General features: G+C 35.2%; 1 protein-coding gene and 1 long non-coding RNA gene across 3 annotated transcripts; both read left to right on the top strand.

Moving 5' to 3' along the window:
* The first annotated feature begins 6,971 nt into the window (after positions 1-6,971).
* LOC104107674 (membrane-associated progesterone-binding protein 4) lies at positions 6,972-11,705 on the top strand. Of its 2 annotated transcripts, none has more exons than XM_009616536.4 (8): positions 6,972-7,214; positions 7,323-7,408; positions 7,514-7,585; positions 7,880-7,917; positions 9,406-9,449; positions 9,614-9,660; positions 10,096-10,234; positions 11,395-11,705. In XM_009616536.4, exons 1-8 carry the CDS (start codon positions 7,113-7,115, stop codon positions 11,560-11,562), a joined length of 696 nt encoding a protein of 231 aa, XP_009614831.1. In that variant the 5' UTR covers positions 6,972-7,112; the 3' UTR covers positions 11,563-11,705. The 2 variants fall into 2 exon arrangements, with proteins under 2 accessions (XP_009614831.1, XP_009614830.1); XM_009616535.4 differs by having other exon boundaries at positions 6,973-7,214; positions 10,060-10,234.
* Positions 11,706-12,132: 427 nt separating this feature from the next.
* LOC138896411 (uncharacterized) lies at positions 12,133-12,671 on the top strand. Its single transcript, XR_011409478.1, has 2 exons — positions 12,133-12,271; positions 12,350-12,671. It is a non-coding gene; the product is annotated as an uncharacterized lncRNA (long non-coding RNA).
* Positions 12,672-24,638: the final 11,967 nt, after the last annotated feature.

Raw genomic sequence — 24,638 nt, forward strand, 5'->3', positions numbered from 1 at the left:
TCTTCATTATGATTTAATGTTTATATTTTTAAATTTGCTTGACCCTTTCCTGCTAATTATTTTATCTGTTTAGTTGGAACTTGGTTTTTTTTATTCTGTGCATTATTTGAAGGTTGATTTTCTTTAAATTAAATATTATTAATATGAAGTATTTGACATTTTTAAACTTGATGATGAAGCAACGTATTAAAGATTTTGAAATATTATTTTCCTAAATCATTTACTCCTGAATATTTTTGTAAGATTTTCGTACTCATTGTGATGGAGTAGTGAGATCTTTATTGTGGAAAAATATTATTGTTGAATTATTTTGACATGAGCCGTGAGCTTTTTGTTGTGGAAAAATATTATTGATGATTTATTTTGGCATGAGCCGTGAGCTCTTTATTGTGGAAAAATATTATTGATGATTTATTTTGGCATGAGCCGTAAAATATTATTGATGATTTATTTTGGCATGAACCGTGAGCTCTTTATTGTGGAAAAATATTGTTGTTGAATTATTTTGGCAAATTAAATTATTTGAGCACTTGAGGTACAAATTGTGATATTGATACGCATGCGGTGGTATAAGGTCTGGGTATTAAAACGCATGCAGTGAGATAAGGGTGACTTAATACGCGTGGCTAGTAGGGGGAACTATTAGAAGTCATGCGGTGTGATAAGGATGGCTAAAACGCGGGATGCTATTTCGAGAAAAATATTTTCTTTCAAATAAATTGTGAAGGCTCCCGCGGTGAGATAAGGAAATGAGATATTGTGAATTTGCTTATGATTTGGGACTACGAGGTGATACCTCAGGAGTGCCCTTGTTGATATTGATTTATGGCCGCAGTTGCCTTTGATTGTTGTGTGAATTTCTTAAAGTTGAAAAGAATTTTATTTTGTTTCCACGAGGTATTTATTTGCCATTATTTGATGTAATTAAATGTGACATACTACTTGATTCATTTCCATTGTCATTTTATCTTATAATATTGTTTAAACATTTTGCCATGCCATTATTTATTCTCCAGTAGGGCCTGACCTGACCTCGTCACTACTCTACCGAGATTAGGCTTGGCACTTACTGGGTACCGCTGTGGTGTACTCATACTACACTTCTGCATATCTTTTTGTGCAGATCCAGGTACATCTTATCAGACCACGCATCAGTAAACTAGCTGTACGAGGAGACTTCGAGGTATATCTGCCAACGCCCGCAGACTCCGGAGTCCCCTTCTATTCTTATTATGTTGCTTTCTTATTTTCTTTAGACTCTGTTATATAGAGACATCGAGGATAAATTCTTAGAAGCTTGTGACTTATTTCTACCGGGTTTTGGGAGTTGAAATTATTTGAATTGTATTTTAATTATTTATATTTATTCTGCATTGATAGGATTACCTAGTCTTAGAGACTAGGTGCCATCACGCCATCCTACAGAGGGAATTTGGGGTCGTGACATTGGAAGTCAATAGTTAAATTTGGATTGAAATGGCGAAAACATGAAATTCAAAATTTGAAAGTTTGACCGGGGAGTTGACTTTCTGATATCGAGGTCGGAATCATATTCTGTAAATTGGAATAGTTTTGTTATGTCATTTATGACTTGTACGCAAAATTTGAGTTCATTCCGGATTGATTTGATATGTTTCGGCACGAGGTTTGAAAGTTGAAAGATTTAAAGTTCATTAAGCTTGAATTGGGGTATGATTCATGGTTTTAGTATTATTTGATGTGATTTGAGGCATCGACCAAATTCGTATGATGTTTTAGGACTTGTTGGTATATCTGGTTGAGGTTCCGAGGGCCGAGGGTGGATTTCGGATGGTTAACGGAATTTAAGTTGGATATTCCTAGAATGTTCAACATCAATTCTTCAAGAATACGTGGTGTCACATTAATAAAATGAGTTCCAAATTCAATTTTTATTAAAGCATTAGATCCGTATTAAAATTACGGAGCCATAGCAAAAAGAATCGTTGAATTCGGACATCGTATGAGAGAGTTATGCCCATTTCCGTGTCAAGAACAATTTTCTGTCGCCGTCAACGCCCAGGGTAGCGTGGGGTGCTATCCCTGGCGCTGGGACTGCTGAAAGTACTAGAAAGGGCGCCACAGGCAGCACCCCATGCCACCTGTGGCGCCATATACATAAAACCCCCATAAAACGGGGAGTTTTGCCATTTTTACTCATTTTTGAGTTTGGGGAGTTCAGTGTAGGCAATTTTTGGGCGATTTTCACGGGAAAACAATGGGGTAAGTGTTCCTTATCCTATATTGATTATATTTCATGATTCCATATTCATTTACATCATGAATCCGTGAATTTATGGAAGAAAAATCAGATTTTTATAAAATCTTCCAAAAATATAAAATGAAGATTTGAAGGTCAATCTGATGTCGGAATTTGATAATTTTTGTATGGTTGGACTCGTATCGGAACAGGTGTTTGGATTTTGTGAGTTTTTTTGGATTCCGAGACGTGGGCCACACTATCGATTTTTCGAGCGGAGTTGGAAATTTTTGTAAATTGTTAAATTGTAAACATTAGAGTAAGTTGTGATTAATTTGCACGTTGTTTGAATATATACGCGTCATTTGGCTTGAATTGAGGAGATAGGAAGGCGTATGGAGGTTGATACGCATGGAATGGAATTTTCGGAGTATTGTCCATCTTGCTCGGTATTGGATTTGTCTTTCTCGAGGTAAGTAACTATTCTAATCTTGGAGATGAGGGTATGAACCCTCATTATACGTGTTATGTGTTTGGTGTTGAGGTAACGCACATGCTAGGTGACTGGCGTGTGGGCATGCACCGTGTGAACTGTGACTCCTGTTATTCCTGTGGTACTGTGTAGTTACCTGAACTTATCTGTAATCATGAAATCTCTACGTACTAGAGTTATCGAGTTGTGACTCATGTCAGAAATAATGCTTAGGCAAATGTTGGTATTATTGGGACCCATGGAGGTCATTTCTACTGTCGATTTATTTGTTTAAATTGTAAATTCATACTCAGTCATGTTCATTCATTTCATATCATCCCTCAGTCTATGTTGCTATTTATTGATTCATCATATCATCATTTTGGGCTAGTTTCATGATATTGTGAGCCCGAAAGACTGGAGAGATTGATGACTGAGTGAGGCCGAGGGTCTGATTGTGAGAATAATTATGGGATCGGGCTGCACGCCGCAGTAGGCCATTATATACTTTATTATTATGGGATCGGGTTGCACGCTGCAGCAGGCCAGATTGGCTTATTATAGTACGTGAGTTATCTGTGCGAATACATATATTGATACTATAACATATGAGTTGCCCGTACAGATTATAGCGCTTGGGCTGAAGGAGCCCCTTCAGAGTCTGTACACCCTCCCCCCAGTGAGTGCAGGTACCTAATGAGTGCGAGTGCCGAATGATTGAGAGAATTGAGTGATTGTGAGGACTGAGTGACCGTGAGGACTGAGTGACTGGGAGGACTGGGTGAAATGATACTCTGAGAGAATGCATATGGTTTTATCACTGAGTTGCATCGCATTGACATGCACACTTGACATACATGCATAGAGATGCATTTTCTTCATGTTGTACGGTATCACGTCATTCATGACTTCTCACACATATTGGCATATGGGCATATTGGTGCATTTTCCAATGGCTATGTGGAAAGAAAATGAAACATCTTATTTATTGTTGAAAGGAATTTTGGAAAAATTATTATTTTCAAACTTACTCATATTTTTGGCAACTTTGGTAAAAGACTTGAGTTTTCACTGATACACTTGAAAGGCATAGCTATTTTCAGAAATCATGATTGAGTTGAGCATGTTATTGTTGAATTATTACTTGTGCTACTTTAAATTATATTGTTATGAAATGTTGTTGGCTATTGGTGTTGGACCCCGACTTGTGTTCCAGCTCGTCACTACTTTCAACCTAAGGTTAGGTTTGTTACTTATTGAGTATATGGGGTCGGTTGTACTCATACTACACTTTTGCACCTTGCATGCAGATATTGGATGTTGACGTCGTTGTGATCGACGGGGGCTGGATTTGAAGACGTACCTATATTCCGGTCGTAGCTGCCTCTTGTTCATGGTAGCCTTAGATTTATAAAGAAAATCTGTTTATGTACATTTCGAACAGATGATGTATTTATTTCTTACCAGCTTTGTAAATTCTAATCTTACAAGCTCATGATTTGTACTACCAGTCCTTGGGGAGTTTAATAGAGCCAGTTAAATATTATTTAAATCAAATATTTATAAATTGGCTTACCTAACGGGTTGGGTTAGGTGCCATCACGGCTAGTTGGATTTTGGGTCGTGGCATAAATTCATATTGAAAAAATTATCATTTAATTATTTTTATTGTACAGTATATTAAATTCATTTTCTAATACTTTTCTATTCATCGGATTTTCATATAATATTTAAAAACTACACTCAATAATTAAAATAAATAACTAAGAATTTTTTTAAGAATATGAAAGAAAGAAAGACAGAGAGATGGTTGGCGCAATAGGCCAAGAGACTAAAAAAGAAGCGTGATGACTTGTGAACTTGAAATAATAAAATTATAAAACTGGAGTAAATTTTAAGATAATACGTATAACAACTGAGATGAGTAAGGACTTCTATGAGCAGAGTTTTTCTTTTGTTGAGTTGGCTAAATATGATCATCAATCATCATTTTCAAGAAGTTATACCTTCTCCTTTAACTTTTATTTTTTTAACTCAAATATAATTTTAATATAATATTTATGTAATTTTTATTTTTTTAATAATTATTGAGATAGAATACACGCACAACGCGCGTATCGTTAGACTAGTGATATTTAAATTGGAGATCATAGTAACTCAATTGACTGGCTATTAGTGTTCAATTTCTTATATTATAATTTCCTTCTTCATTTCTCCTGGCCTTCCCCTGTATGTACAATTTACAAGGTTATCAGAAAAAAGAAAACTATACAAGGTGAAATATTTTTAAATTTTTTTAAGTATTTGTTTATCTATTACATAACCAGATGAGATAATGGATGTATATCAGAATAACTATGAAGCATCGTGTTATAAACTTATAAGACTAAAATTTTGGTAGCAACATAACTTTTGAGCTCTTTCTGATTCAAGTGAAACCAAATTTACTTGTTAAATTATTCACATTTTAAGCCCCTCATCACATAATTTTCACAAGATAATTACTCCTTGCATACAAAGCATGACAATATCACAAGCTTTCTACTTTCTTCATACCATTAACCATGCCATGTAAGGACAATGCCTTTTCTTTTTATATATATATATGTGGTCTGTGGTCTATTTAAAAAGCACATAATCCATTTTCTAAGTATTCAAACTTGGTTCCTTTTGTCTAAACTTTCAATGACATACCTTTTATATCATTTTCTAAACTAGGATGCTGAGGAGGAAGCTGCTTTTGGTTTCTTTATCTTCTTTTGTTATACTTCTCTTTATCTTCTTTATATCATTTAATATTCGTTTAAACTTTTCGATAACAACTTCGTTAAACAACACCGTTTTGTTGCGACAATCGACCCAAATGAACGCACAGTTCACCCTCTTAATAGGAATTTTTACACAACCAAGAAATTTCGATAGGCGACATTTCCTTCGTCTGGTTTATGGAATTCAATCCACATCCATAGCTCGTATCGACGTGAAGTTCATTTTCTGCAACATAACCAATGCTGAACATCGGACATTCATCGCCTTAGAAATCATACGTTTTAATGACATTATCGTCCTCAACTGCTCTGAAAACATGAATAGTGGCAAAACTTACACTTACTTTTCTACCCTTCCTCAAATCCTTCCTACACGTTACGACTACGTCATGAAGGCGGATGATGATGTGTATTTGAGGCTAGCACCATTAGCAACATCTCTCCAACCATTACCTAGAGTTGATTTATATTATGGTTTTGTTATACCTTGCCCTAGCATGAACGCGTTCGTGCATTACATGTCCGGAATGGGATTTATTTTATCGTGGGATCTGGTGGAATGGATTGGAAGATCGAATATTCCTGCGAATAATACTTATGGTCCTGAAGATAAGTTGGTTGGTCAATGGCTAAATTTGGGAAATAAAGCAAAAAATAGGTTTTCTAACAAGCCAAGAATGTATGATTATCCAGGAACTAATGGAAGATGTTCACATGAGCTTATACCAGATACAATTGCTGTTCATAGGCTGAAAAAATGGGAGCAATGGGTAGATGTTTTAAGATTTTTCAATGTAACTAAACAACTTCAACCTTCTGATCTTTATAGTATATCATTTGATTAATGAATTTGAAATTTTTGTCTATGTTGTTAGTTTTAACTAAGATTGACTACATTGCAAGATAATTCTTTTATCTCCCATTTTATCACTATAAAAAATAAGATTTTAGTAACGACGTTTTGTAGCAACCTCTTTAGTCATAATCAAAAGTAAGTGTCAAGTCGCCATAATAGTAATGGTTGAGCGGCGGACTATATGTCGCCATTTTGAGTAACGACGTACCTTTTTATTTGTGACACATTTGTTAACTTTTGTGACGATTTTAGTCACCGCAAAAGCTATAATTAAACAAATTATCTTTGCGACTTAACTCGCCACAAAAAGTTAATAAAATGTTCTCACAAATAAATTTATTATAGGTCGTTGTTTGGAGCATAGACCTACTTTTAATTTATTTGTAGCGTACTTTTTAACATTTTGTGGCAAACTCAGTCGCCAGAAAAGATTTAAATGGTTTCATAATTTATTTATTTATTTGGTTCGAATAATATTCATTCTAAAATATTTTCTCTAGCCTGAACTCATTAAAAAAAAGGACTGTTTCAAAGTTCAACTCACCTAGTTGTGAAAGTCAACTTTCAATTCTCCACAGTAGACTAAAAAATCAAGTGTCTAATTTTCAGGTCCTTTTAAAAAAAATTGCTTTTTAAACAATAAATAATACTCGTAATTTTCAAAGACACAATTCAACAAGAAAGGCTGATGAAGAAGCTAAAATTATTACAATTCTCTGTCAAGTAAGCACAATTGAAGTAGCTGCGAACGGGAAAGTTGGTGACTTTTGATTTTTGAGTCCTCAGTAAAGAGTGAAAATGCGTTGGTCTCCATTTTTAGGGATTTCTCTAATAGTGGCACTTCTCTCTTTGCTCCTTTTCAAGATTTTCCCTCTCAAATCACTCTACTCTACTCCACAAGTTTGTCTCTTTAACTCCATAATCTTGAATATATCAGTATCTTTTGTTGTATTATTTGTATCTGAATCTCAAGATCACTTTTTCATTTTGTGGGGTTCATTTTTTTAGAATTTTCAGAGACTTTTTACTGTTGAAGAACTTGCAATTTACAATGGGTCTGATCCAAGCTTGCCCATTTTTCTTGGTATTATTGGGTACATGTTCAAATCTGCTATACTACTACTCTTATGTCATTTCAAGATCGAATTTTTTTGAACATTTGAGTGATTTTGTTGCTTTTGATTTGGTGCTATTATTAGGTCAGTATTTGATGTGAGCAAAGGAAAAAGTCACTATGGAGTAGGAGACGGCTACAACCATTTTGCTGGAAGGTCTTTTTTTTTTCCAATTCTTTTGCAATTGTTGTATTTATGCTATTCATAATTTGTAATCCTTATTGAAGGTTTAATGTATTCATTGATTCTATCACTTCGAGTCATAAGATCGGTTACTGTTCTCACCTTTTTTTCTTACTTATGTGGGAACTTTATTTTCTGATGAAGGAAAATCGCTTATAAACTTTTGCTGATTCCGAGTCATATAAGGCTAATCTCATAGGAGTATTTATAAATTGTAATTGCTTTTTCCAACCAACATATGTTGTTTTTACGATTTTCAAATTTCAGAGATGCTTCGCGTGCATTCGTATCCGGAAACTTTACAGGTTAGAATCTTCTGACCATATTTCCATTTTTTTGGATATGGTGATCTACGATGTAGTGCATTGAGGTTGTTATTAGTTTGTCTACTGCACTGCACATTATGACTGCATATAGTTCGAACTAAGAGTTCATGACAGAAGCAAAAACAACTTAATAAATCAACATTCCTTTCAAATAGTTGAAAAATCTTAAAAATATCAGATCCATCTCCAGCTGCCAAGAAAGTGTCATTCCAATTATTGTAAAGTGTTTTGTTTTTAAAATGCATTTTACTTGGAGGCTCCTGTCACTTGCTTGCAATTAGGGATTGTGGTTTATCGCTAGGGTTCTGTTATGCTTTGCTTAGTGGTTAACCACCAGTTGCATCTGTAAGGTGGAGACAATTATTGTAGGGTTAGCCGCTGTCAATTCTTTTTTTTTTTTCTCTCTTTGAAAGGTTAGTGAGTGAATTGGTGAATGTAAGTTGAGATAATATTTGAACTGTTATCTGATCAAAATTCATATTCTATATTTATCCCCTTGGATCAAACAGTGTTCCTTTATGTTGTACAAACAGGTTGCTTGTACTAAACTTAAAGTTAAAAAAGTTTCAAATCCTAAAGGAAATTTTAATAAGCAAAGGAGTAAACTAGCAGATATTGTGGCTCATCAATTATCCCCGGGGTTCATTACCATATCGTGAAGTGGGATTTGGAAGTTCATTAGCCAAGAATTCTCCTACCTTAAGTTTAATATTGTTGTCATCAACTTCTAAGGACCAAGAGGTATTTTGAACATCTAATAACCAACTACATAATATTATACTGGAACTGGGCGAAAGCTTCAGCTAGAAGGCGAATGCAGAATGGAAGCAGTAAATTGGGGAGCTTCATGGCATCTGTATTGAAAGAGGCTAGAAATTGAAAGTTGTGCTCTATGGTTTGTACAATTGAATTGTTGTTATGACAGTACAAACTATATTTTTTTCTCTTTTCCTGGGCTTCTTCAAAGGGAAAGGAATGCCTACTCAGGACTAGACTCTTTAGACTTAGTCAAGTGCAACTTATCAAATACAAAGCTCAGTCAAGCACGAACTCTGTATAATTTAAAGAATGTGCTTGATCTTGTCTATTTCTGGAAATCTTTCGACTAATCCTACAACGATTGATATTAGGAAAAGAATGTGAGAACTATGAATTATGATGTTTGAAGCCATTTAAGCAATAACTGTTGCCTTTTAAGAATCCCAGTTGTCATTTCCACTCTGGACACAAATAATAAGCTGCTAAAACTTGACCTGCTAATGAGAATTCCCTTTTCTTGCTTCTAGATAGTTTGAAACCTGTAAAGTGTAACAAGACTGATGCCCAAATGCAATATTTGTGATATTTGGACTTCTTGCTTGCCTCTCTATTTCCATGACATAAATGAAATATGATTCTTATATTTTGGTTTTGTCTTGATGATTTGTGGCTTCTAATGTTAAGTTCTTTTATTCTATGTTAATACAGGAGATGGACTTACTGACTCACTGCACGGTTTATCCAGTGCCGAGGTAGTGATGTTCTGTTGTCATTCAGTGGGTCTGCTTCCTTTTTTTGAATTGTACTGAAGTTGTATTGATATCAGTCTCCAGAAATATCTTTTAAAGTGTGCTGTGTCTAGCATTTTTTTTGTCTTGATAGGGAAGAACTTATTTTCGACATCTCACTTTTATAGGTTAAAAGTATTGTTGACTGGAGAGACTTCTACTTCAGAACATACACGTGAGTAATTCATCTTCAAACTTCTTAATCTTGAATTTGGCAATGTGAAATGCAAACAGTTCATCTATTTGAAAGGTTATCAGCAGTGTCTTCAATTTCTTATTCAAAACTCAGATTTATTACTATTTAATTTCCATGATATTTCTGCAAAACATCAGGGAATAGATTCTTCCTAATGGAGAAATTAGACTTTATTCTTCTCTGCTAATAAAATGGACAACAAAATAAAATAACAAATCGTGGTTCATATCTCATGTTTTTTGGCAGCTAAAAAGCAATAACAAAGAATTTGGCTTAAGAAGCCATCCCTCTGTTTGTTTCCCCTATTATGACTAACATAGATAGGAAGGTTAAGATTGAAGAATTGAATGGATTGCTAGCTCTCTTCCTTTCTGGCAGATTTGTCGGTAAGCTTGTAGGTCGCTATTATGACAGTGAAGGCAATCCCACAAAGTACTTAAAAGGGGCTGAAGCAAAGGCCGCCAGAGGTGCTCAACTGATGGAAAAACAGAAGAATGAAGAGGCTAAACTACCTAGCTGTAACTCAAGGTGGAGTCAAGAAGAGGGTTCAGAGGTATAATTCTATTTTCAATGTTCCAAACTCCATACCTCAAAGATATTCCTTTTAAATACTAGGTACTGCGGTAGGGGAAGAATGAAAGGAAGACAAGAGGTTATAGCTTTCCCTTCCCTGTTTCCTTTAGGTTGAGAACAGGGAAATTTCAGAAGATAATACAATATCCCTTGCATGGAGCCAGAGGCAGATCTAGAATTTTTATAACATGGGTGCACTACTAAGAAAGTATTACCACTAAAGAAAGGAGAAAAAAGAAAGTATTAAGTGGGAATTAATCCCTGCTCCTTTAGGTAATAACTCAGCATTCAACCAAGTGTACCATTTAGCCCTCTTTGGAGCATGGGTGCCAGCAGATAATATTAGATCAATTCCAGAAAATATGTACATAGAATACCTAGTTTGGCGGAAAGACCATGGGTTCACGTGCCCCATTTAATAAATCTGCCCCTGCATGGAACCCAATTGAAAGAGATTATTTTGGGTGAGGCCAATAGAAAAGGTCTTTTATTTTCTAAGGAGATCTTTATTTCTCTGTTTTCTCCCTACTTTTCTCCTTGGGAGACAACAATTTGATGTGATCCAATGGGAAGGAGAGGTTTTTGTATGCATGTCATCTTGGTTCGTCCCATTCGTTCCTAACCAAATAAGGGAAGGGAAAGCTTTCAGCTTGTGTCCGTCTGCTTCCCCAGTTTCCAAACAAAGGGCAATGTGAAACAAAAAAGATTTAAGAAGAAAAGAAACAGCTGGTTATTGCTGCGCATTGTCAGCAATGTCTGATAAATGGTGGAGGGACTAAAAGTAATTGGATCGATACTATTTTTCAGTTCAAACTTGAGATAGGAGGGGCGTACCTTGATGTGCTTTGCCAAGAAACAAGTGATTGCTGTGATATGATTGTACATTAGTTCGTATTCTTCAAACCAACTAGCACATTCCTACAAATGTCTCTTCTCCGAAATTGAATTTTCAAATAGTTTGTGTGTCATTCTCGATGAAGGGAACAAAATTAGATGGGCAGGCTCTTGTTCCTGAATCCTGTATGCTGTACAGAATGAAACTTCAATTTTATGTACTGCCGTAATGGTAGAGATATTGCAGATAATGTCATTGCATGCCTCTAAACGCTTGCTAAGTAGCAACATTATTTCCTTTTTCAGGTTTGGTGCGACGATGGATATCCAAGATTAGTTCAACGACCTGAGCAGATTGCATTGACCGGAAAAATGAGCAAACGCTGTGCTTGCTTTAAAGAGGATGATCTTGGCCAGCCAGGTTTGGAGGTCTACGAAGGATGTGATTATTTAGCCAAAACATGCCGCTTATAAAAACTGCAGTTGGGGTTTTATAGTATATCTGATATCAATTCCACAGACATTTCTAAAATTTTCCATGTTAGGAAATTTTGTAACATTACCAATATTTCTTGGGACAGTAATTTCTAGCATCTCTCTGTCCCCATCTTCGAAAAGCGTAAGTTTATTTTTTAACTTTTTTTTTATAACCCTTGGAGCATTAAGTCGTTTATTCATTAGTTGGAAATTACATTGTTGTGCATGTAAAGTAAATGGACCTTGGACCATACTTTCTTTCTTGCGATATTTCTAGGAAATTTTACCTCCTATAGCAAACTATTACCCCCCATTTATAATAAACCAAAACAATTTCAAAATATTATTACTTATAGCTACCTTTTATATTTTATAGAAAAATACGTATTTATTATATACACTACCTTAGAGGCGTGAAATACGTCATTTATGTTCTTTCTCTCTCTTCTAGTTAGCACACGATCTTTCTCTCTCTCAGCAAGATTTTAGGAGCAAATTTCTCAGAATAAATCTACCATGATTTTGCTCCTAAAAATCGTGGTTCATTACTAATTGGTGAAGCACATGGCAGGTTCTTTCTTACTATGTCATTCTTCTTTTTCTCTTCACTCCTTTTTAATTTTCGCCATTGTTAGGTTTTGAGGAAGAAACTTCAATTTTTGTCTTTAATGGCTGATTCAAGAACCCCCGAAGAGGGTTACACAAGGTATACCCACTAAAGCCCTCAATTTTGAAGGGCCATCTTTGGATTTGCGAATCACTCAAGAGGAAGTTGTATTTGTAGGTTCTCTGCAGCAACCATGAAAGTTGAGAGGCAGACTAAACTATGCAATGACCCTATGAAACAAGTTGAAGATGCGAAATCCTCGAAAAGAACCACAGTTGCTAATATTTCTAAAGTTTCGGTACACAACATAAATGTGAAAAAGAGAAGAAAATTAGCGATGTTGCTTTTGGGAGCAAGGAAAACAGGTCGCTAAAAGAAGTAGCTCGAAAACACGGAAGGACAAGGTGATGTAAAAAAAAAATTCCATACATGTATTTTGTGTAATCGTATAACCTGATTGCTTTTAATATACATGTATTTCTGTTTGTTTGTCCTCATACACTTAATTTAGTTCGTACATGGTTTTGCCTTTTCTGTATTTAGTTGTATTTATATGTATTTGAATTCGAAAAACAATAATTTTAAATACACCAACAGTACTGTATTAATATTATCATGATTCAAACTTGTATGTTGTCTGAACTGTATTTTGGGATACAATGAAAATAATGTATTCATATATACCTGTATTTACCTGTATTCGAAGTCAGAAACCACCTATTTTAAACACAATCAAAGTATTGTACCAACCTAGTTGTATTTATCTGTATTTCAAAGTATGTATTTACTTTTTTGTGGTGTTTGTATGCAGGAAATAAAATTATTTGTTAAACACCCGCCTACTTCATCAGCGCACATCTTCTCCTACACTAACACCGATATAATCTCCGACCTCAAAGAAAATCTTAATCCACAACAATACCAACTTTTTGGTTAAACTTGTTTTGGTATATTTCTCGGTATGAAACATTGTGAGGTTCAACATCAATTGTTCAGGTGCTTCATGGTGCGAGGGCCGGAAGAAAGTTCTCTTGACGCATTTCTCATACACGTAAATGGGACAACATTGTGCGTTTCACTCAGGGAGTTTGAGGTAGTCACTGGTCTAAATTATGTTGGTGATGTTGAAGATTTTAATTTTAACACAAAGAGGCCTAACATGCTTGTGGAGACATACTTTGGCGGAGCAAAGTCTGTGAAGAAGATTGATTTGGTAAAATGCTTTAATGACAAGAATTGGGGCTTTTGACACGATGAAGATGCGGTTAAAATAGCTATGTTGTATTTTATACATACATTCATATTATCCAGTGAGAAGAATTGCACAACCATTTCAAGGCAACATTTTGACTTGGTCGCGAGCGGGAGATATTATGATTACCCATGGGGTAAAGAGGCATTCGCTACCCAACTCAAATCTATTAGCCGGAAGATGGATTCCTAGAAGAAGTATTACAGGATTGCATGCATGCCTCTTGTTATACAAGTATGGTTGTACGAGTGTTGTTCAAAAGTCGACCCCAAAATCGCACTCCGAGTTGATAACATGATTCCCAGAATACTCAATTGGAAGTCCACTAACAACCAGCCATCGTTTGCTTATTTGATGAACGACATGTTCAACGACGAGGAAAACCGGGTAATTTATTCTTATTTAACTGGCTGATGTTACATACAACATATGTTTATGTAATTAAATACATTATTATAAATCAATACAAAATACATTTGAATACAACATACACGGTTATATACATGACTGCACATATACAGATATACAGTAACATACATAATACATTAATACAACCTCACATTGGATATATTGTTATAAATCAATACAAAATACATGTGAATACAATATACAGTTATATACATGACTGCACATATACAGATATACAGTAGCATACATAATACAGAAATAGAGATTTACATTGAATGTATTACTGTTTTAAGATGAAAAACAACAACATTCAGCCAACCGCTAAGGAGCTTGCAGTTGTTCAGAATAATTACAACATGTATTCATATATCAGATTTTAGTCAATGCAACTACATATAGCAAACTAATGAAAACTTACAGTCATACGGATAGACAACGCCTCATTCAATATAAGAATCTCTTGATATTTTTTCCCCAAGCGTTGTGTATGTGTGTGAAGCATCTTTTCGATTGCTGCAATTCCAACATCCAAACATCTTCCTAACTTCTTCTAGGAAGTCATAGATTGGCAATTCTCTTACTGATACAAGTGTCGAATTGATTGACTTAGCAATATTTGATGTCATAGTCTATCCACGGTTAACAAGTGCATACAACCTAGCCCATTTTTCGTATCGAGCTAATTCTAAGTAATCTTTCACCTCAATATCCACCTTCTCCACCTTTTCCATTAGACTATCAAATTTATCCTGGGTGTATACTTTTGCCATTAAAAAGTATACCTCACTCAACTTCTCATGACTCTTTTTGAATCTCTTGTATACGTTGTTCCAGAGATGCCATATACAAGCAAAATGTGGTACGGTAGGATACACTCGAGATATAGCTTTGACGATGCTCTCATTCCTATATGAAACAACGCACATGTTTTCCCGTTTGCCATAAGCTTCCTTGAATTGCTGAAAGAATCACGACCAAGCAGTATCATTATCTGAATCAACTACACCATATGCTAGTGGCAGGATATGTCCTGTAAATACAATTGCATACAAACACAAAATACCAGTACAACTGTATTAAATAATTAGAAGAGCAATTTGTATGTTAGTGTATCATATATGTATTATTTTTGTTGTTAATTGACTTACCTGCACCATCCAACGTGCTAGTCTAAACGAATGTCCCTATGTATGCTGATTTTAGGTAACTGCCATCTACAACACGATGGGTCTACAATAATCAAATCCCTTTATAAAAGCATACAACGATATATACAACTACATGAACTCATTTTAGGAGATTTTTTCATTCTGATATGTGAACCAGGATAAGTTGTATCCAATGTATATAATAACCCCGGTAATTTATTATATGAATCAGCTGGTTCCCCCCTCAAAAAATTCACTACCTTTTCTCTAGGACGTCGTGCCAACATGTAACTAACATCGACACCAAAGTCCAATTTGACATCATCGATTATATCTTTTGGTGTGTATTTTCTCTTATGATTAGTAAACTTGGACCTAATCATGTCCCCAATCAACATATTGGTTGCTTGACATTGCTCATACACATTATCCTTCAATGGACATGTATGCTTATCATTAAACTCCCTCACTTTGAATATTTGTGATTTGTTAATACTAGAAGCCTTAAATTTCCATTTACAATGCTCAGAAACACATAACAAGATATAGCTGCAAATATAATTTTAATACACATATAATCAGTTATGTATACACAACAACATAGAATCAGTTATGTAATAGCAGTAAAACCTAATGACATATGAATATAGTATATACAGTTCACAACAGGAAAATGATGAATAGAGTATATAAAACAGGGCATTACTCCTACAGCTGATTCAGAACATACTTTTCCAACCACTAACACATAGCATTACTTTTTGAACGAAGTTATAAATACAGAAACATACAATGAAATACAATATATATTACGAATATAACATATATGTTGTATTCATAATATACTGTTATGAATACCCAAACATACAATGAAATACAACATATATTATGAAATTCTAATATGTAATAGCATTCAAACCTGATAGCATTTGACATATCAACCCGAAATTGAAACCTTGTAGCAATTGCATATTGCTCCATCACTGCCTTCAATGTCGCCTCTTCCTTGTATACTTGTCTAGACATCACCTCTTTTTGATTAGTATTTGAAATAATCAAATCTCTTTCTGGTTCAAAAACATCAATTAGTTCACATGAGTTTAACGACGTAAGTGCAAGTGTATCAACTGTATGCACACCATCTGTAGAGTCAAGTTGCATTAGATCACTTTGAATTACACTTCCTCCTTCTATAATTTCTTTATCCATTGTAGTTATACACAATGGATACATCCTGAATTCCATGTTCTCCTTTTTCAACTCTACGTACACCCTGAAACCTATGTCGTTGTGTATTTTCATAGGCGTACAGTTTCCTGTCACTTCATATTCAATTTTAGTTGATTTCGAACTCAAGTATATATCAAGTTGCTTCGAAATTGAAGCAACTAAATCATTGTACGAAGCAAACTCCTTTATCACTACCCCCTCTATCGAATAATCGACGTAACAATTTTCATTGTTCCACTTCTCAGAGTGATGAATTAACATTGTTAAGCTTGCCATATATTAAATTACTAATTCTTATGTGAATACGTGTATCAATGCCGGACGGAAATCAATCCTATCAAGGTCGGTCGAACTAAAACCTCGAACACACTAAAAAAATCACTCTCTCTGAAGCTCTGCAGATTGTGTTTTGTTGAAGCCGAATACAATGCTCTGTTTTTTGTTAAACGTCTGAGAAAATATGCTAATTATGGAATGATAATTAGGCGTGTTAGAATTGATTTTGTTGTGATCATTTAGGAGTAATACACGCTAATTGATTCCTCTAACGATCACAACAAAATCAATTCTAACACGCCTCTTTATCATTCCATAATTAGCATATTTTTTCAAACGTTTAACAAAAAACAGAGCATTGTATTCAGCTTCAACAAAACACAATCTGCAAAGCTTCAGAAAGACATTGATTTTTTTTAGTGTGTTCGAGGTTTTTGGTTCGACCGACCTTGATAGGATTGATTTCCGTTTGGCATTGATACAAGTATTCACATAAGCATTAGTAATTTAATTTACTAGATGGCAAGCTTAACGGTGTTAATTTGTCATTCTGGGAAGTGGAACAATGAAAATTGGTATGTAGATTATTCGATAGAGGGGGATAGTAATAAAGGAGTATGCTTCGTACAGTGATTTAGTTGCTTCAATTTCGAAGCAACTTCATATAGACTTGAGTTCGAAGTCAATTAAAATTGAATACAAAGTGAAAAAAATTGTACGCCTATAAAAATACACAACGACATGGGTTTCAGGGTGTATGTAGAGTTGAAAAAGGAGAACATGGAATTCGAGATGTATCCATTGTGTATAACTACAATGGATAAAGAAATTATAGAAGGAGGAAGTATAATTCAAAGTGACCTAATGCAACTCAACTCTACAGATGGTGTGCATACAACTGATACACTTGCACTTACGTCATTAAACTCATGTGAACCAATTGAGGTTTTCGAACCAGAAAGGGATTTGATTATTTCAAATACTAATCAAAAAGAGGTGATGGTTGGACAAGTATACAAGGATAAGGCGACATTGAAGTCAGTGATGGAGCAATATGCAATTGCTACAAGCTTCCAATTCCATGTTGATAGGTCAAATGCTATCAGTTTTGACTGCTATTACATATTAGAACTTCATAATATATGTTGAATATACATATATTATGTTGTATTCGTAATATATGTTGTATTTCATTGTATGTTTCTGTATTTATAACTTTATGTTAGTGGTTGGAAAAGTATGTTCTGAATCAGCTGTAGGAGTAATGCCCCAGCTGTAGGAGTAATGCCATGTTTTATATACGCTATTCATCATTTTCCTGTTATGAACTGTATATACTATATTCATATGTCATTAGGTTTTACTGCTATTACATAACTGATTCTATGTTGTTGTGTATACATAACTGATTATATGTGTATTAAAATTATATTTGCAGCTATATCTTGTTATGTGTTTCTGAGCATTGTAAATGGAAATTTAAGGCTTCTAGTATTAACAAATCACAAATGTTCAAAGTGAGGGAGTTCAATGATAAGCATACATGTCCATTGAAGGATAATGTGTATGAGCAACGTCAAGCAACCAGTAGGTTGATTGGGGGCATGATTAGGTCCAAGTTTACTAATCATAAGAGAAAATACATGCCAAAGGATATAATCGATGATGCCAAATTGGACTTTGGTGTCGATGTTAGTTACATGTTGGTGTGGCGTCCTAGAAAAAAGGCAGTGAATTTCTTGAGGGGGGAACCAGTTGATTCATACAATAAATTACCGGGGTACTTATATACATTGGATACAACTTATCCTGGTTCACATATAAGAATGAAAAAATCTCCTAAAAATGAGTTCATGTATTTGTATATATCGTTGTATGCTTTTATAAAGGGATTTGATTATTGTAGATGACAGCCACCTAAAATCAGCATACGTAGGGGCATTCGTTTCGGCCAGCACGTTGGATGATGCAGGTAAGTCAATTAACAACAAAAATAATACATACATGATACGCTAATACTCTTCGAATTATTTCATATTGCGATACTGATATTTTGTGTTTGTGTGCAATTGTATTTACAGGACATATCATGTCACTAGTATATGGTGTAGTTGATTCAAAGATGCTGCTTGGTTGTGGTTCTTTGAGCAATTCAAGAAAGCTTATGCCGAACGAGAAAACATGTGCGTTGTTTCTGATTGGAATGAGAGCATCATCAAAGTTGTATCCTACCATACTTTATTTTGCTTGTATATGACATCTCTAGAACAACGTATTCAAAAAGAGTCATGAGAAGTTGAGTTAGGTATACTTTTAAATGGAAAAAACATACACCTAGGATGAATTTGATAGTCTAATGGAGAAGGTGGATATTCGGGTTAATGATTATTTGGAATTAGCTGGATACGAAAAGTGGGCTAGGTTGTATGCACATGTTAACCGGAGATTGATTATGACATCAAATATTACCGAGTCAATTAATTCGATACTTGTATCAGCAAGAGATTTGTCAATCTATGACTTCCTAGAAGAAGTTAGAAAGATGTTTGGATGCTGGAATTATAGCAATCGAAAAGATGCTTCACACACGTACACAACGCTTGGGAAAAAATATCAAGAGATTCTTACATTGAATGAGGTGTTGTCTACCCGTATGACTGTAAGTTTTCATTAGTTTGCTATATGTAGTTGCATTAACTAAAATCTGATATATGAATACATGCTGTAATTATTCTGAATAACTGCAAGCTCTCTAGCGGTTGGTTGAATGTTGTTGTATTGTATTTGAAAATAGCAACACATTCAATGTAAATCTCTATTTATGTATTATGTTTGTTATTGTATATGTGCAGTCATGTATATAATTGTATATTGTATTCACATGTATTTCGTATTGATTTATAACAACGCATTCAATGTGAAGCTATTTTTTTGTATTATGTATGTTATTGTATATGTATAGTCATGTATGTTATATTCGAATGTATTTTGTATTGATTTATAACAATGTACTTAATTACATAAACATATGTTGTATGTAATGTTAGTCAGTTAAGTAAGAATAAATTACCATGTTTCCTCGTCGTTGAACATGCCGTTCATCAAATAAGCAAATGGTGCCTGGTTATTAGCGGACTTCCAATTGAGTATTCTAGGAATCTTGTTATCAACTCGAAGTGCGGTTTTGGGGTCGACATTTGAACAACACACGTACAACCATACTTGCATAGTAAGAGGCATGCCAACAATCTTGTAATACTTTTTCGGGGAATCCATCTTCCGACTAATAGATTTGAGAAAAGCTGTGAATGCCTCCTTACCCTAGGGATAATCACAATATCTCCCGATCTCGACCAAGTCAAAATGTTGCCTTGGAATGGTTGTGCAATTCTTCTCGCTGGATAATATGAATGTATGTATGAAATATAACACATTTATTTTAATCGCATCTTCATCGTTGTCAAAGCCCTCTCTCTCGTCATTAAAGCATATTACTAAATCAGTCTTCTTCATAGTCTTTGCTCTGCCAAAGTATGTCTCCGCAAGCATGTTAGGCCTATTTGTGTTAAACTTAAAATATTCAACATTACTAATACAATTTAGACCAGTGACTACCGCAAACTCCCTGCGTGAAATGCACAATGTTGTGCCATTTATATGTATGAGAAATGCATCAAGAGAACTATCTTCCAACTCTCGCACCATGAAGCAACTGAACAATTGATGTTGAACCTCACAATGTTTCATACCGAGGAATATACCAAAAGATGTTTGACCAAAGAGTTGGTATTGTTGTTGTCACGACCAAAAATTCCACCACAGGCGTCGTGATGACACCTAATCTCTAAGACTAGGTAAGCCGATTTCAAATACATTTTGAAGCCATTTTTTTTTATAAGTAACCAAAACTAACAGCGGAACAAATATGAATGTACAACCTTCCAAGACTGGTAGTACTGAGTCACGAACTCTAACTGAATACATGGAATGATCATGAGAACCGAATATACAATACTGTTTGATTAAAAATTAACATTACAATGAAATGAAAAGACCCCAAGGGACTGCGACGACAAAACAGCTCTACCTTAAATTCTTACGATCCCGCTTTAACTCTTCCCAAGTCTGATATCTCCAATACTTGGCTCTGCACAAAAATGTGCATAAGTGTAGTATGAGTACACCACGGTCGGTACCCCAGTAAGTATCAAGACTAACATCAGTGGAGTAGAGACGAGGTACAGTCAAGACACTCACTAGTCTAATAGCCTGTTCAATATAATATACAAAATAATAGGAAGCAGATAACAATAAGGGCAACATAAAACAACCAGTAATATGCAAGGCAGACAATAAGAATACCATTAATATCGCTCAACAATTAATAAATACAATTACACACAATAAATCAAATCCTTCAAATAAATGTCTTTCACATATAATTCTTTCAAATAACTCTCTTTCAAATAGCCAAAAGCTCCACACAATATGTACAACACCCAAAAACAATTAATAGAGATAGAAATTACTCAACATAAAGCAAAGTCTTTATTAAATTTAAATTTTCAATTTATATAAACACCTCTTCTTAAGCTCATTTAATTAATTATTTGCAGAGGAAAAATTCATAATGAAATTAAATTCCAATCATTATCAAACCTACAAAGTCACATAATTACATAAATAATCAAGTAACAATCACATCAAATTGTCATATAACAACAGATTCAACAACAACAAGGATTTAGGCACGACAAATAGATGATTAAATATATACCAACAATTATCCAATTTACCACACAATATGCTCAAGACTTTAACTCAATAAAATTTACACATATAAGTCGAGTATGTATAACCAAATCCGAGTTAGAATCACTTACCCCGATGAATTTATTGAAAAACTGACGAAAAATCACCACAAGCCGAGCTTCCTAGGTCGAAAATGTGAAATAATACCCTAAACCCCGTTTATATAGTGCACCTCTGATCTCCCACTTCGCGGTCCGCAAAAGTTTGAGCGCGGCAGCGCCCTGGGTCCCGCGATCGCGAAAAACCGGTGCGTCCGCGAAATTCTTGGGGCTGCACTGCCAGGCTTTAGTATTTTGGCCATAACTTTCTCTACAGATGTCAAAATGATGACTTCTTTACCTTTCTTGAAACTAGACACGAAGGGCTACAACTTTTATTTTTTGAATCATCTCACAATTCCTTGTAGATCAAAAGATATAAGCTTCCGAAGTCGGACCAGTGGATCTGCAGAACTTCCAACCGCGGTCCGCGAAATTCAAAACGCGGCCGCGAAATTCTGCTCGCGCCTCTCCTTCGCCTCAGCACCCCAAAATACGCGGTCCGCGCCCCCAAAAGTGCCAGAACAATATTAAAGTGCTGAAATATCCGGACTCGCTCAAAACTCACCCCGAATCTCAACCGAAACCTCCCGGACACAAACCTTATATGAATTTCAATCATAAAATATGCTACGGACCTGCTCGCGCACTTAAAACACTAAAAATAGGTCGTCTTGACCCGATATTGACCATGGTCAAACTCCCAAATTTCTTAACTTTACTAATCTCTCAACCAATGATCCAAAAATACACTCAAGCCCCTCGGGACCTCAACTAAATATACCAACACGTCCCAAAATACAATATGAACTTAGTGGAGGCTTCAAATCTCGTCAAACAACGTCAAAATTATGAATAGCGCCTCTAATCGAATTATGAGTTTTCGAATCTCCCAACTTCTATGTTTTGCGCCAAAACGTATCAAATCAATTCGAAATTACTTCAAATTTTGTACATAAGTCATAAATGACATAATGTAGGTATTCAAATTTTTAGAATCGGATTTCGGTCCCAATATCAAAAAGTCAATTCTCCGGTCAACTCTTTTCTTTTAAGCTTCTTAAATAAGAATTGTTCTTTTAATTAAATTTCGAATCTTCCGAAAATCAAACTCGACCACATCCTCGGGTCATAATACTTATTACAAAGTTGCTCGAAACCTTAAGTCACTAAACAGGGCGTTAATTCTTAAAATGACAAGTCGGGTCATTACATTCTCCACCTCTTAAACAAACGTTCGTCCTCGAACGTTCTAAGAATTATTTTGAGGTTACCAAATTGATGATTTTACTTTTATACATATACTCACGTTTGATCCCCCGTTACCACATTTGAGATAAGCTCAACAACATCATCTCATTTGAGATTATTTCTTTTATCCATATTTGTAAACTTTAAGATCAATTTCTTACACTTCAAATATTTTCAAAAGGCCTGATTTTTCACATCAACGCACGGTATTAGTCTCAACTGGTTATAGCCACTCGTGCCTACACATACATCAACTTTCTTGATAGTGTTGAAGTACTTTAAAAATTTTCTGGGGTGTTACATTCTTCCCCGCTTATGATCATTCGCCCTCAAACACATAACATAATTTATCTCTTCTTTTGCACATATCAATCTCCCAAATTTTTTTAACTCCCAAATTTTTCAAAAATTTCGGCAGAGTCTCCCCTGTAATTGGGCCTAACCACCTGCCAAAGTAACACCAAAACAACTCCTAACAACACATCCACAACCCAACAAAATACCATAATGTATATATCAATAACATAATCTCAGCATTACGAGCACTGCATTATCACAATGATATCAGGATATGAAGCACATCATATGTATGCTCATCACCACATCTCTGATCTTAAAAGCCGTTCATAATTAATTCCAGCATTATCAATTAATCTCATATTAACCCCCACCTCATTTTGAATTTTTACAACACTGACAACAGAATGTGAGGCATGAAGACCTCATGATTACTTACTCGAATTAATGAGTCACATCTAACGCCACCTGGGCGCTCACCTCGTAGGCTAAAACTCAATGTTTATAGCACGAAAACGGCTGAATATGCACAGAAAATATACAAGAATTATCAAATAGGCCTAACATGCATGACTTCCTATTAATATTATTGTACAAATTAAATTTCACAAAAGGAGAATTTAAACTCATAAAATTTCACCACCAAGACCTCATCCTTATATAACTTCCACCGTGGCTTGTAGCCCGATTTAAATATTTCACATCATATATAAAATGCGAGGATCTCGTCCTCAACTCCGAATCACAAGTATTTTGCAGATTGTGCCAACTGAAATTTCAATTTCTTTTCTTTCTTCCTTTCAATAAATTTCGTAAACATTTTTCATAACACATAACGAACCCTCATACCTGTAGGGCATATAATTCATAAAAATTAAAATCAATTATTCCGAAACACATTAAACCCACTGTAATGAATAATAAAAATTACTTTTGGACTTATAGCCCTCAATGGTGTACAAAAATAAAATAACAGACACGGGCTCACATCTTTAAATCTCCCAACAGGGATAAACATATAAGTGGGTCACAATTTACGAAGCTCACCCATAAGCGGAGCATAATAGGAGGACTCACCTCAGTATTCAGATCTGCATCAAATTAAGGGAAACTATCCTTTTTTTATAACAAATCAGGATCATACCTGTAACGACACCATCTGGTGTATCGGCCTCAGCCAAATCATAGCAATTATATCAACAGGTCGGGCCTCCATCTCTTAGGCGCCCTCTACCCGTCTGTCCTCCACCCCTAACTGGTTGTGTACGTGGAGTAGTAACTACATTGGGGTCCATAGCCTCAGTGTTCTGATAAAATCCACCCCTCCCAAGTCTGGGATAATCTCTCATAATGTGCCTAGTGTCACCACACTCATAACAGCCCCTCTGAGGACGCGATTGCTCATACTGAGTCTTTACCGGATAACCGGAATAACCATTATAGGAATCTCGTGCCGGTGGTGCATTGTAAGAACTTACTGGAGCATTCCGAGTAATCTGATGTACGGACTGAGCTGGCCGACTACTCGAGCCTCCGCTATAATGGGTCCTAGCTGAAGAGTAAAATCCACAGAACCCTCCAGATCTTCGAGACTTTTGGGCCTCCTTAGACTCCCTTTCCTCTCCTAAAACACCCTCAATCTTCCTTGCAATCTCCACTACTTGTTGAAATAGAGTATCATTTTGTAACTCTCGAGCCATGCATATTTTAATATCATAATCGAGCCCCTCAATGAATCTGCGGACCCGCTCCCT

Source organism: Nicotiana tomentosiformis, chromosome 7 (genome assembly GCF_000390325.3).
Source record: "Nicotiana tomentosiformis chromosome 7, ASM39032v3, whole genome shotgun sequence".
NCBI classification, from domain to species: domain Eukaryota; kingdom Viridiplantae; phylum Streptophyta; class Magnoliopsida; order Solanales; family Solanaceae; genus Nicotiana; species Nicotiana tomentosiformis.

Bases quoted from the DNA above. Each gene is read 5' to 3' on its own strand.
- LOC104107674 (XM_009616535.4), top strand. From the start codon at position 7,113: ATGCGTTGGTCTCCATTTTTAGGGATTTCTCTAATAGTGGCACTTCTC. The intron at 7,586-7,879 runs GTCTTTTTTTTT...TTCAAATTTCAG, and splicing joins TACAACCATTTTGCTGGAAG to AGATGCTTCGCGTGCATTCG. The intron at 9,450-9,613 runs GTAGTGATGTTC...TCACTTTTATAG, and splicing joins ACGGTTTATCCAGTGCCGAG to GTTAAAAGTATTGTTGACTG.